General features: G+C 33.3%; 1 protein-coding gene across 3 annotated transcripts in view; it reads left to right on the top strand.

The window, feature by feature from the left end:
* Positions 1 to 12,498, top strand: part of LOC150103929 (cell adhesion molecule Dscam1-like) — a 563,926-nt gene that overhangs the window by 525,668 nt on the left and 25,760 nt on the right. For all 3 annotated transcript variants that reach the window (XR_016548664.1, XM_090396609.1, XM_090396610.1), the window contains exons 19-23: positions 6,254 to 6,400; positions 6,548 to 6,706; positions 9,312 to 9,451; positions 11,608 to 11,761; positions 12,145 to 12,259. Coding sequence is in view for 2 of the 3 variants with exons in the window: in XM_090396609.1 (XP_090252735.1) it covers positions 6,254 to 6,400; positions 6,548 to 6,706; positions 9,312 to 9,451; positions 11,608 to 11,761; positions 12,145 to 12,259 (715 nt within the window). In the remaining variant the exon portion in view is untranslated. The remainder of the gene's footprint in view (positions 1 to 6,253; positions 6,401 to 6,547; positions 6,707 to 9,311; positions 9,452 to 11,607; positions 11,762 to 12,144; positions 12,260 to 12,498) is intronic.

The raw sequence follows: 12,498 nt of genomic DNA on the forward strand, positions 1-12,498 counted from the left end.
CAGTTGAAAAAGACACCAATCGCACTTCCAGTAATACAAAAGCCCAGTTAATGGATAAAATTAAAACAGTTTTTGCGGCCCTTCCCAGGGAGACTGTAGCATCAGCTTGTTCGAGGTTCCGAAGCAGAATTGAAGCTGTGATCGATGCTAATGGTGGTTATTTTGAGTAAATCTTGTTGATAGTATTGTAATTAACTCTGCCTGTAATGTTTTTTTGTCAATTCATTAAATTTAATAGATACAAAGAAGATTTTCTTTTTCCTTACGAAACTGTCAAATTTATCCCGAACACCCTGTATATATATATATATATATATATATATATATATATATATATATATATATATATATATATATATATATATATATATATATATATATATATATATATATATATATTGTAATAATTCATTTTTACTCGGTGGGAAATATTATTAAAACGTTTTAATGACTGATATATATATATATATATATATATATTGTAATAATTCATTTTTAATACCATTTCTCATCAATTGATATTAAAAATGAATTTTTAATACCATTGATATTAAAAATTCATTTTTAATATCAATTTCTCATCTGGGAAGATGGTGTCAACAACCTCGATTTATTTTTAGACCACCTAAACAAGTATCATGAAAAAATCTCTTTTACCTTCGAACTGGAATCCGATGACTGTCTCCTCTTTCTAGACCTGAAACTTACCAGATGTGCTGAGAGTACTAAACTCTTAAATTTTAGAAAGCTTACTCATACTGATAGATACCTTCATGCTTCCTCCCATCACTATCCCCCACAAAAATTTGGTATTATTTCCACCTTAGCTCACCGAGCCAAATCTTTACTTACAGAAGAAGCAGAAATTAAACATCAACTGCTTTTTCTTAAAAAAACTTTTATTAATAATGGTTTCTCTCCTAATAAAATTGACAAATTTCTTTTCCCCAGTCACTCAACTACTTCTGAAGATCCCTCTTCCCCCAGAGCCTTCATCTCTTTGCCTTACATCAGCTTTCTTTCACCAAAACTGGCAAAAATTCTCAAGAAGTTTAACTTCAGAACTTGCTTCACTACGCTCCCAAAACTCCGTTCAATACTTAGTAAACCTAAAGATAAACATCTTCCAACTCAGTTTCCAGGATTGTACAAGATTTTATGTGATTCTGGAAAGCCATACCATGGCCAGACTAGACTACTAAATCCATCCTTCTACGTTTGGAAGAACACCGTAGAGATATCTCCTATAACAGGACTAGAGAGCCAGCGCTCTCTCTAGCCACGTTCTCTTTTCAGTTAACTCAGACGAAGGCCGCCAACACGTTGTGAACTGGACTCAAACTTCTAACATTCATGTGTGTGCTATGATGAGCTCGAGAGAAAGATTGTCGAATCTAGAGAAATTTCTCTAGATTCTTCTATATATCAACAACAGCCTAAGTTTTCTCTCTGACGCACACTTGCCTCTGTTCAGTATTGGCACACTCGCGACGGCGCGTAGTCTACGTTTATTTGGAACTCAAGCTCGCATTTTGTTTTCAAACACGCTACTGTCTTTTTGTACTTGTTCCGTTAATACAATTTTAAAACTCTGTAATTTTTTACATATTTCTTTGATTGTGATACCTGATGATGCTGATCTATTCAACGAAACTTGTTAACTAGTAGTATCTTTTCAAATATACCTGTCATCTTTTATTTTATCTCTAGGTATCAGTCATTAAACCTTTTTAATAATAATAATAATAATAATAATAATAATAATAATAATAATAATAATATATATATATATATATATATATGTAAATAAGGTTTTTTTTTTTTTACCTTGGGAATAATGTATATTAGGGTTACCAAGTAATTTTATAAACGTGGTTATTTTACTCCTAACCCCAAGTAAGCAAACAGTTAAGTTTGCGCCTGAACGTAGTTCAAGTCTAAAGATGGTACAACACCAGGGCAACTCATTGTAAAGGTGGGTAAAGCACATCTCACTAAGAGATGTATACTGCAATACATTATGGGTGGGGTCACTATCCAGACCGGTTTCAACCTTTTTTAAGGTCTTCTCAGTGAGTAGCTAGACCCTAAATACCAAAGTTTTAGTGCTCTGTATTACTAAATTTTAAGGCTCTGTATTACTAAAACTTTGGTAATTAGGGTCTAGCTACTCACTGAGGAGACCTTAAAAAAGGTTGAAACCGGTCTGGATAGTGACCCCACCCATAATGTATTGCAGTATACATCTCTTAGTGAGATGTGCTTTACATTATGGAATAGTGTAAAGAATAGAATACTAAGAATAGTGATCAGAACTTTACCCACCTTTACAATGAGTTGCCCTGGTGTTGCACCACCTTTAGACTTGAACTACGTTCAGGCGCAAACTTAACTGTTTGCTTACTTGGGGTTAGGATTAAAATAACCAAGTTTATAAAATTACTTGGTAACGCGGTTGTTCTACTAGGTCTTCTACTCGGTTGAGTTCTACTCGGTTGTTATGATACATTTTTAAAAAATAGATTTAATGATTTAAACCGCGATAACTAATAAAGTTTTAATGAGAATAATACAACTAGTTTCGGCTTATAACAGCCTTCATCATGTATTCATTAAAGGAAGAGAATAGTAATAAACATTGAAGTATCTAAAAAACTGGGAATTACAGGTAAAAATTGCAACATAATGTCCAGTCATGTTCTTTTTTCAAACAATCCTAATGATGATCTCCAAAGTCACTCCGTTTGCTGGGATAAATCAGAAAATATTTTTCGCTGTGGTGATGAGTTCGAAAGAAAAATTGCAGAATCCAGGGAAATCATCCTGAATCCTGAAACAAACAGCAATTTAAGTTATAACATCCCAGATAGCCATACTGCAGTTATTCAATATTGGCGTTCACGAGAGCCTGCACGCACACACGCAATAAACAATAGCGCGCCAGTTAGAACAACTTAAAAAATACAACGTTTTGGCTTCAATTATGTATATATATATATATATATATATATATATATATATATATATATATATATATATATATATATATATATATATATATATATATATATATATATATGAAAGAATGATCATTAACTCGGTTAACATACATATTTTTATGAAGAATTGAATGACTACAACCGAGATTTAAGTAAAAAGGTTTTAATATGGAATTGGATGGTATACCAGCCCGTGTCGTATGTGAAGCGGCTAAAGAATTGTCAGTGCCCTTGACCATTTTGTTTAATTTGAGCCTCGGGTTTGGGTCAGTCGCAAGGGGGGTGGAAAGAGAGGAAAATAGTTCCGCTGCATAAAGGTGGTTCCAATGCTGCTGTTGAAAATTACCGGCCAATCAGCATAACAGGAATCATTATCAAGGTCGTGGAGAAAATAGTCAAGAGGAAAATAGAAGATTGGATAGATGAAAATGGGATACTGTATCGGGTACAGCATGGTTTTGTGAAGGGTAGGTCATGCCTCAGTATCTACTCACGTACAGTGACGGCTGAACTGGATAAGGGTAATGGGTTTACAGTGATTCTACTGGACCTTGCTAAGGCCTTTGACAGGATACCACATGGAATTCTAATCAGTAAATTGCAGCATATGGGGATGGATATAGGGTTGGTGAGATGGATAGGAGGTGGTTGACGGAGAGATATCAGAGAGTGTTTATCCAGGTGTAGAGTCCACAAGACGGCCTGTGACTAGTGGTGTGCCACAAGGATCTGTTCTTGGACCACTGCTGTTTAATTCGTTCATTAATGATATAGGAAAGGATCTGAGAGGAACAGTTCATTTGTTTGCGGATGATGCAAAGTTGGGTAGGGCAATAGTGAATGCAGATGATGTCAAAATTTTGCAAGATGATTTGGATAGATTGGAGGTCTGGGCTAAGGAGAATCGATGTCAATTTAATGTGGCAAAATGTAAGGTTATATATTTTTGGATGAAAAGATTAGCAGCGGTTTACTACATTGGTGGAACTGTACTCTAGGAAATTGATGAGGCACGAGATTTAGGAGTGTTGGTGGATAAGGAGTTGAAGTTTAGGGAGCACATTGCAAAAGTGGCCAAATCAGCTCATCAGATCACTTGGTTGCTGAAGAATACGTTGACAAGCAGAGACAAGCAGGTTATTGTTCCTCTGTATCGAGCCTTGATAAGACCCCCATCTCTACTACTGTGCCCAGATTTGGTCACCTAGGTTTCTTCTTGATGGGGAGGAGATTGAGAGGATCCAGAGATGAGAGGGTTTGTGGAATGAATCTTATGAGAACAGGTTGAGGATTTGTGAGTTGCAAAAATTGGTTGATAGGCGGAGGAGGGGAGATATGATTGAGACATTCAAATTACTAAAGGGTTTCTATAAAAAAATTTCTGTGGCATCCTGCTACAGTCTGTGGTAGATGCTGTGACAGTGAATGAGTTTAAGGCGAGGTATGATAGATACTGTATGAATGTCGAATAGTTTTGATGAATATGATTTGGGGACTCCCTCGATGAGTCTAATGACTCCCTGGAGTTGCCCGTAATAATAATAATAATAATAATAATAATAATAATAATAATAATAATAATAATAATATAAAAACAGGACTAGTTCCGGCCTGTAACAGCCTTCATCAGGTGACATTATAAAAGAAAGAAAAAAACACTAAACACTGAAGGTTAATTTATATATATATATATTCACGCAGGAAGTAATTTTGATAGAAAACACAGGTTTTTAATTAAAAATTGTAATTTCTTATTGATTCATAAAGTATACAGTATAGGGTTATGCATGGAATATCATATCGGGTAAATGGCCTCCACGGCTTTGCTGGCACATACGCATTCTTTTGTCGAAATTTTCCATGACCGTTTTGCATAAATGTGGCTGAATTTCGTTGATACAGCGCTCAATTTCCTCCTTCAAGGCGTGGGTGGTCGTGGGCTTGTTGGCATAAACCGTAGACTTCAAGAAACCCCAAAGAAAAAAGTCCAATGGCATTAAGTCACATGATCTGGGCGGCCAATTCTGATCACCAAAACGGGAAATTACACGACCAGGAAATGACTCATACAGTAATTGAATTGTTTCTCGGTCTGTATGGCATGTGGCACCGTCTTGTTGAATCCACATGTCGTCCACATCCATATCTTGCAATTTAGGCACAAAAAACTGGATTATCGTGTCGCGATAGCGAGCACCATTAACTGTTATTGCCTTACCAGCCGCATTTTCGAAGAAGAATGGACCGATGATGCCTCCATCCCAAAGTCCGCACCAAACAGGGACATGTTGTGGATGCATTTGTTTCTCAACAATCACTCGTGGATTTTCTGAAACTCAAATTCGACATATTTTGTCGATTAACGAAGCCATCAAGATGAAAATGAGCCTCATCGCTGAAAATGATTTTGTTCGAAAAATAAGCATCCACTTCTTGTTGTTCCATAATCCATTCAACGAACTCTCTTCGCTGTGTGTGGTCAATAGGCTTCAGTTCTTGAGTCAATTGAACTTTGAGGCATAAAGATGCAAATCCTTCGTGAGAATACGCTGTAGAGATCTTCTCGAAATGCCCAATTCAAGACCACGGTACCGAATTGATGTTCCTGGACTATCAGCGACACTCTCACGATCTGCTTCGATGTTTTCTGTTGAAAACATCAACAAGTCGTTCGATAGGACGACCAGAGTGTATAAGATCACTAATTGATCCAGTTTCCTTGAATTTTTTAATTAATCTTTTCACAGTTGATGAAGTTAAATCACTATTCCGACCATATTTTGCACAAAAATTGCGAACTGTAGCTGCCAAACCTTCATTATTTTTAAAATATTGCTCAACAATGAAAATGTGTTGTTCTTTCGTGTAGCGCTCCATTTTTAATAACCCTGAACTGTCAGCTGTCACGTTTCTTTTTTTTCTCGTTGGCAACACTTTACCGCACAAATGGCACTAAATTTAAATTTGCACAGCAAGCATTGAGAATTCGCCCCTGCTTTCCCGAATTACTTCCATGTCTAAACATACACTGCTTGGTCTATCACTGAATACTTATTCACTTTTCGCGTAACACAATTTGCGAAACTCTGCTCTAATGTGTTAATTTTAAATTTCAGCTTTATTTAAAATGTTTCAATAATGATATATTTTACATATTTACATATATATTATATATTATATTATATTATACTAAATGTATTACAGAAAATACTATCATAGGTATTTTGTATAATGCTGTCATTTTCGTTATCCAGTGCCCAGCCTGCCTCCCCAACAGGTCGACTGTGTTCCTCTCTCCTCTCAGAGCTTGAAAATCATGTGGCATTCTCCACCTTCTTCAGCAATACACGGTATTCTTGAAGGTTATAAAGTGCTGTTTCGAGCGGTTGATGAGTGGCAGGGTAAGATGAAATAAAAATCTACTTTGACTTTCTGAAGTAATTAAAATGCTATTTCATCTATTTTTATATGTTTATTCATTGCTAAATCAATACATAACCCATCAGCTGAATTATCACTATTTTAATTTATCCAACATCATTCTATAGATGTAGAAGATCAAGAAATTGTGTTAAAAAGTCTAGAAAAAGAAGCAATATTGAAAAATCTCGAGAAATTCACCAATTACAGTATATCTACGTTAGGTTTTACAGCCAAAGGAGACGGAGTGCTTAGTGACGCCATCTATTGTCAAACACTGGAAGACGGTAAGTTAACGTCATTCCATTACTGCGTAGGACTACAAATTGCTCATTAACACAATATTGATCTAAGGCGCCAAAACATTAAATAAACATTAAATAAATAAATATTAATATAATAATTAATGTTATATTAATATTTAAAAAATCAATATTATTTTTTTAAATAAATTAAAAATTAATATAATCATTTTAGTTTAACGAAACAATTTATTAATTATTATTATTATTATTATTATTATTATTATTATTATTATTATTATTATTATTATTATTATTATTATAGCACTACTGTTAGTAGTGCTATAATAAGATTCAGTACTGGGACATTGCTGTAATTAATTTGTACACAAATTATATAGAAAATGATTGAAAAAAATATAAATATTTAGTTGTTTGCTGGTGATGCAAAATTGACATCATCATTAGCGATGTGGAGGGCATGCACGTTGATTTAAATAAGCTGTAGGACATGAATGCACAGCTACTCATGACCTCCAAGCTATACACTGAATTGTGTAAGAATATTTATATTAAACAATTTGCATGTATCTGTCAGATCAGCTGCGAGCTCCGCAGAATTAAAGGCGCGTTAATCAAAACTCTTGCCGAGTATATCAAGGGATTGTCGCAATTAATTTCGCCGCGTTAAGCAAGGGATACCTGTATAATATTACTTGGTTATTGAAGAAGACAGCATATAAGTAGCATATATGATTACTTGGCTGCAAAAGGAAAAATAAGATGTCACTCTTGGAAATGTAAAGTTATGCCTTTTGGGATAAACCACGTTTCTACTGTGGTTAGTAGAGGAGTGAGGACTAGATTTTTTGCTTCGAAAGTTTTGAATAATGGAAGAAGTTGCCAAAGTCAGTTGCTAGCGCTTTGTCTGATAATGAATTCAAGGAGAGGTGTGATAGATGGTGTGGATAGTTTGGGTATCCCACGATGAATCTTTGGACTCCATGGATCTGCCGTACAATTTTTTTTAACACAGTTTATTATCTTTCAAAGAAATTACATGAGTGTAAGGTACATTTTGTTACATGTTATTAAATTATTATGACTAGGACAATGTAATAATATAATTAATGTTAAAATTATTAGTCATCCTAACAAAAACAATTTACAATTACTGTTTAACAGTTAAACAGCTATTTTTGCATTTACTCACTTTAATTTTACAATTCATTTTTATTCATAATTCTGGTTAAGAATTATTTTTTTTATTAACATGCAATAGATAATGTTAAATGTATTAATTTTACTTTTCACAGTAATAATTAAAATAAAAATTAGACAGCAACAATGAACAATGAAACTTCACAATTTTACAACTTCACAATTTTGTACTAACAATTTTTATTTATTTATTTTTTTTTTTTTGTTCTTTCAAATATTTACATATGTACAATGATCATCTATTCAGTATATTATTTTACAAGGTTCAGCACTTTGTGCTACATATAATGAGATTTAAATAGTAATGATGATAACAGTTTTTTTTTTATATAACAATCATAATAATAATTTACAATTATATTGTTCAGAGTTACATAAGTTGTATAATATTACATGTTGTGGTTTACTTTTTTTTTTTTCAAGTTTGAAAAGGTGTGATAATACAACAGTATTTACACATATGTAATCTGAATATTATATTTCCTAATTCTCACAAACATACGGTGTAAACTCATGATTTACATTTAAAAGAATGTAAATTTTTTTTTTTACATTTAAAATATTTTTTTAATTTATTTATTTATTATTTTTTTATTACATTGCATACATTTATTACAGTTATTATATACATTACATAAATTTGATTACATATGATACATTACTTACATTTGTTTACATGTGATATTTACATTACGTACATTGGTTTACATATAATACATACATTGGTTTTCTTGTGATACGTACATTACATGCATTTGGTTGCATATGATACTTCTTGGATGAGAACTAATTTCTTTGCTTTCATCCTCGAAGCTTCTCGAGGTATGTTCCATCGTTTGGCAACGATGGAACATACTTCGGATTGAGAGTCAGAACTACGCATCTTATAACAATACTTCAGACAACTAACTATGTCAATATAAACACAACAATCACAATGGAAAAGCTACTCAGATCGTTTACAAGACTAATGAAACATACAAGAATAATAAATTATGTTGAACTTAACAGATCCTCCACTGCGTATAATATTATAGATATTGTGTGTGTGTGTGTGTGTGTGTGTGTGTGTGTGTGTGTGTGTGCATATCCTCATGTAAGCCTAACACCTTTTTTTTTTCAACTAATTGACGTGCAGCGCTAACGAAAACAACGTTTCGATAGTTCAGGGTTCATTTCATTTTTTTAACTTAATATAATGCTGCAATCAAAGCTCATTTTAAATTATTCTATTATATAAATATCGCTAAAAAATTAATGTAAATAGCCTTCAGATATGTGAAGCTGAAGAAGACCTCGAAAAAATTTGCTTCTGTTACTGTGTAGAATTTTTGTCAATAGAATAAATAAAGAAATGAAATGTACAAATATTTTAAGACACATATTTTAAGATTGCTTGTTGTATTTTATTTATTTATTTATTTTACAGTACCAAGTCCCCCGTCCGATATCAAAGCCTTGCCCATGCTACAAGATGCTATTTTAGTGAGCTGGCAGCCTCCCCAACAGCCGAACGGTATCTTGCAGCAGTATACACTGTATCAAAGAGTGACCTCCGGAGGGAGACAGGTAATGTAGTTTTCATACAGAAGCATCTGACAGTACAGATATACACTATATCTCCATAAGATAGTAAACACACAAAAAAAATTATAATAAAATAAAAATTCAAAAAAAATTACTTTATATATACATATTTTAAGACAGTCTGGGCTTGCATTTGGTCTTCAATATACAGTACATAGCCTACTATTCATATTCATCCATATCCATATGTTCACTGGGCATCCACAGAAGCGATATAGTCACTCCAATGCTCTGTGATGTGCCACACCAAGCTTCGCCATGTAGTCCTGTTGTATGCTTTTCTGGAGGCTTCAACTCTCTGATGATCAGTCACTCCACACACACACACACACACGCGCGCGCGCGGGCACATTCCATTCATTTCATTCACGGTCTACCCCTTCCTCTTTTTCCAGGAACTTTACCTTCTATTACTGTTCTGAGAAACTCTCCTTCCATCCTTTCAATGTGTCCAAAATATTTTAACTTTCTTCTGTCAATATCCTTAAGGAACTTTAAAGTTCTACTGATCTTTTCTAACACCCAATCATTTTTACGCCTTTCAGTATACACCACATCTTGGCTATCAACCACATCTCAAACGCACGTATTCTTTTCTTATCTGACTTCTTTAAGTTCCAAGTGTCCCATCCATAAGTCGCTGTTGGAATAACGACTGCATCCAAAATCCTCAACTTCGTTCCCATGGAAATATATCTATTGTTCCAGATTTTAGACAAGTCTCTGACTGTTGTTTTAGACATTCCTAATCTTCTTCTAACGTCTTCTGAACAGCAACTCTTCAATATTAGTAATGGATTCCAGGTACTCAAACTTGCTGACTTCCTCAATTCTTTCTCCATTAAGGTACACTTCTTTCTCAAGAGCTTCCCTGTTTGTATTTCCTTTGAGAACCATAATCTTTGTCTTGTCAGGATTGAGTTGAAGTCCTCTGTTAATACTGATATCGCAATCGTTGTTAAGAATTTGTCCTAGCTCTTCGTTGTCATTACAAAGTAGTACTGTATCATCAGCATACCTCAGATTACTGATCTACCATCTATCCTAATTCCTGTCTTGAGCTTATTTTGCTTCACTCATGATGTCCTCCACGTAATACTAAACAAGTCAGAAGAAAGTAAACCTCCTTGCTTAACTCCTTTTCCCACCTGAAGCCAATCAGTCAATCCAACACCCGTTTCTTACTGTGGCTTCTTGCTCTCTGTGCTTTTTACAAGTTGGTAGTAAAAAGTTATCACAGTGTCAGGTTGATAGCCAACTTGTACTCTGTACAAGTTGGCTATCAACTTGACACTGTGTTTAGGAAAACATATTATTTTCATTATTTTCCACAGTTTCACATGCTGAACACAGTCAAAAGCTTTAAAGCAGTCTAAGAAGCACATTACCAGAGGGAGTCTGAATTCTTTATAGTTTCTATGATCTGTCTAAGGCAAAAGATCTGATATCTGGTGCACTTGTTTACTACCTTTCCTAAAACCGGCTTGTTCCTCGGGCATCTCTGCCTCAACCATCTCTGCCCCAATATCCATTCATATTAAAGGCGATAATGAAATTATATGAAAACATAGACTATATATCAAATTAGAAGATGTTTCAAACAGGATCCTTTGCCATCTCTTTAGTACAATATCTTCTAAGACATATTGTACGAGGAATGTCTTATTTCTGTAGATGGCATTCAGATGCCTTTTAACGTGCTATCACGTCTATCACTGAGTCCTTTTTTATTTTTTTTCCGAGGAATGTAGTCTCCTTTTATCGACCTTTGTATCATTACCAAAGACTATATTTCAAGACCCATATATTCATTGAAATATTCAAATTGAATATATTGAATTATAGATATAAATTGAATTGAATATATTGAATTATAGATATAAATTGAATTGAATATATTGAATTATAGATATAAATTGAATTGAATAAATTGAATTCTATTGAATATTACATATCGAATATCTATAATTAAATACGAAATGTCAGCCAAGTTTTCCGTCTACCTAACTAATTCGCCATATTCTGAATCATCTTTATAAGCTAATTTTTAGTGTCTTAGAGTCTGTTTTAATTATTTTTTTGGTAACGACTTCGAACATCCTAAAAGATTTTATGTAAGAAATCCAACTCCTTTTCAGACTACCAAGAAACATCCAATATCTCACTCCCAACTGTATTACGAGGCTTTGAGACTGGAGAGGAACAGACGGTATGAATTTTGGGTGACTGCAGCCACCCTTGCAGGAGAAAGCGAAGGAACCAGAGTGCTATCACAAACAACATCAGACACAGGTGTGCGATTTCGCTTTTTTGTATATTTTATTTTATTATTTATTTATTATTTATTATTTATTTATTATTTATTATTTTTTCTTTTTTTATTATTTATTTATTTATATATTTATTATTTTAATTTTATTATTTATATATTTATTATTTTAATTTTATTATTTATATATTTATTATTTTAATTTTGTTATTATGTATTTATATATTTATTATTTTTATTTATTTATTTATTTTTGCAATTCCAGACATTGAAGTATTCTAATTTGTCAATTCCAGCAAATATGTATTTTGGTATTTTAATCATTTAAGAATAATTAACATTTCATTTTAATTTTTCGAGATTCTTGATTCTGCAATTGAATTTTTATTTTATTTATTTTTTCTAGTTCCAGCTAGAATTGCATCATTCTCTCAACAGATGGCAGTCCGACGGAAATCAACAGTCATCTTGCCTTGCAGAGTAGTTGGATATCCACAACCTAAACGGACGTGGACATTCAGGTAACAGGGTATGGACAGTGTTTGAACCCTTGCTCCCTGAACATACCCTTCTAAAATTGTACAAATTTATTTTCTGTGTACACGAACCACCTGTATTAAAGTTCGTATAAACTGACGAAGATAATAAACTACATGACATACAATATTATATTTAAGTGAAATTCAGCTATTTATGTTAACAACTCTTTCTTCCTTTTCACCCAATTTATGACTTGAGAAAAACTTAAATTCTCTCTCAC

This window comes from Typopeltis vanoorti, chromosome 8, assembly GCF_054136105.1.
Source record: "Typopeltis vanoorti isolate ZY-2024b chromosome 8, IOZ_Tvanoo_1.0, whole genome shotgun sequence".
NCBI classification, from domain to species: domain Eukaryota; kingdom Metazoa; phylum Arthropoda; class Arachnida; order Uropygi; family Thelyphonidae; genus Typopeltis; species Typopeltis vanoorti.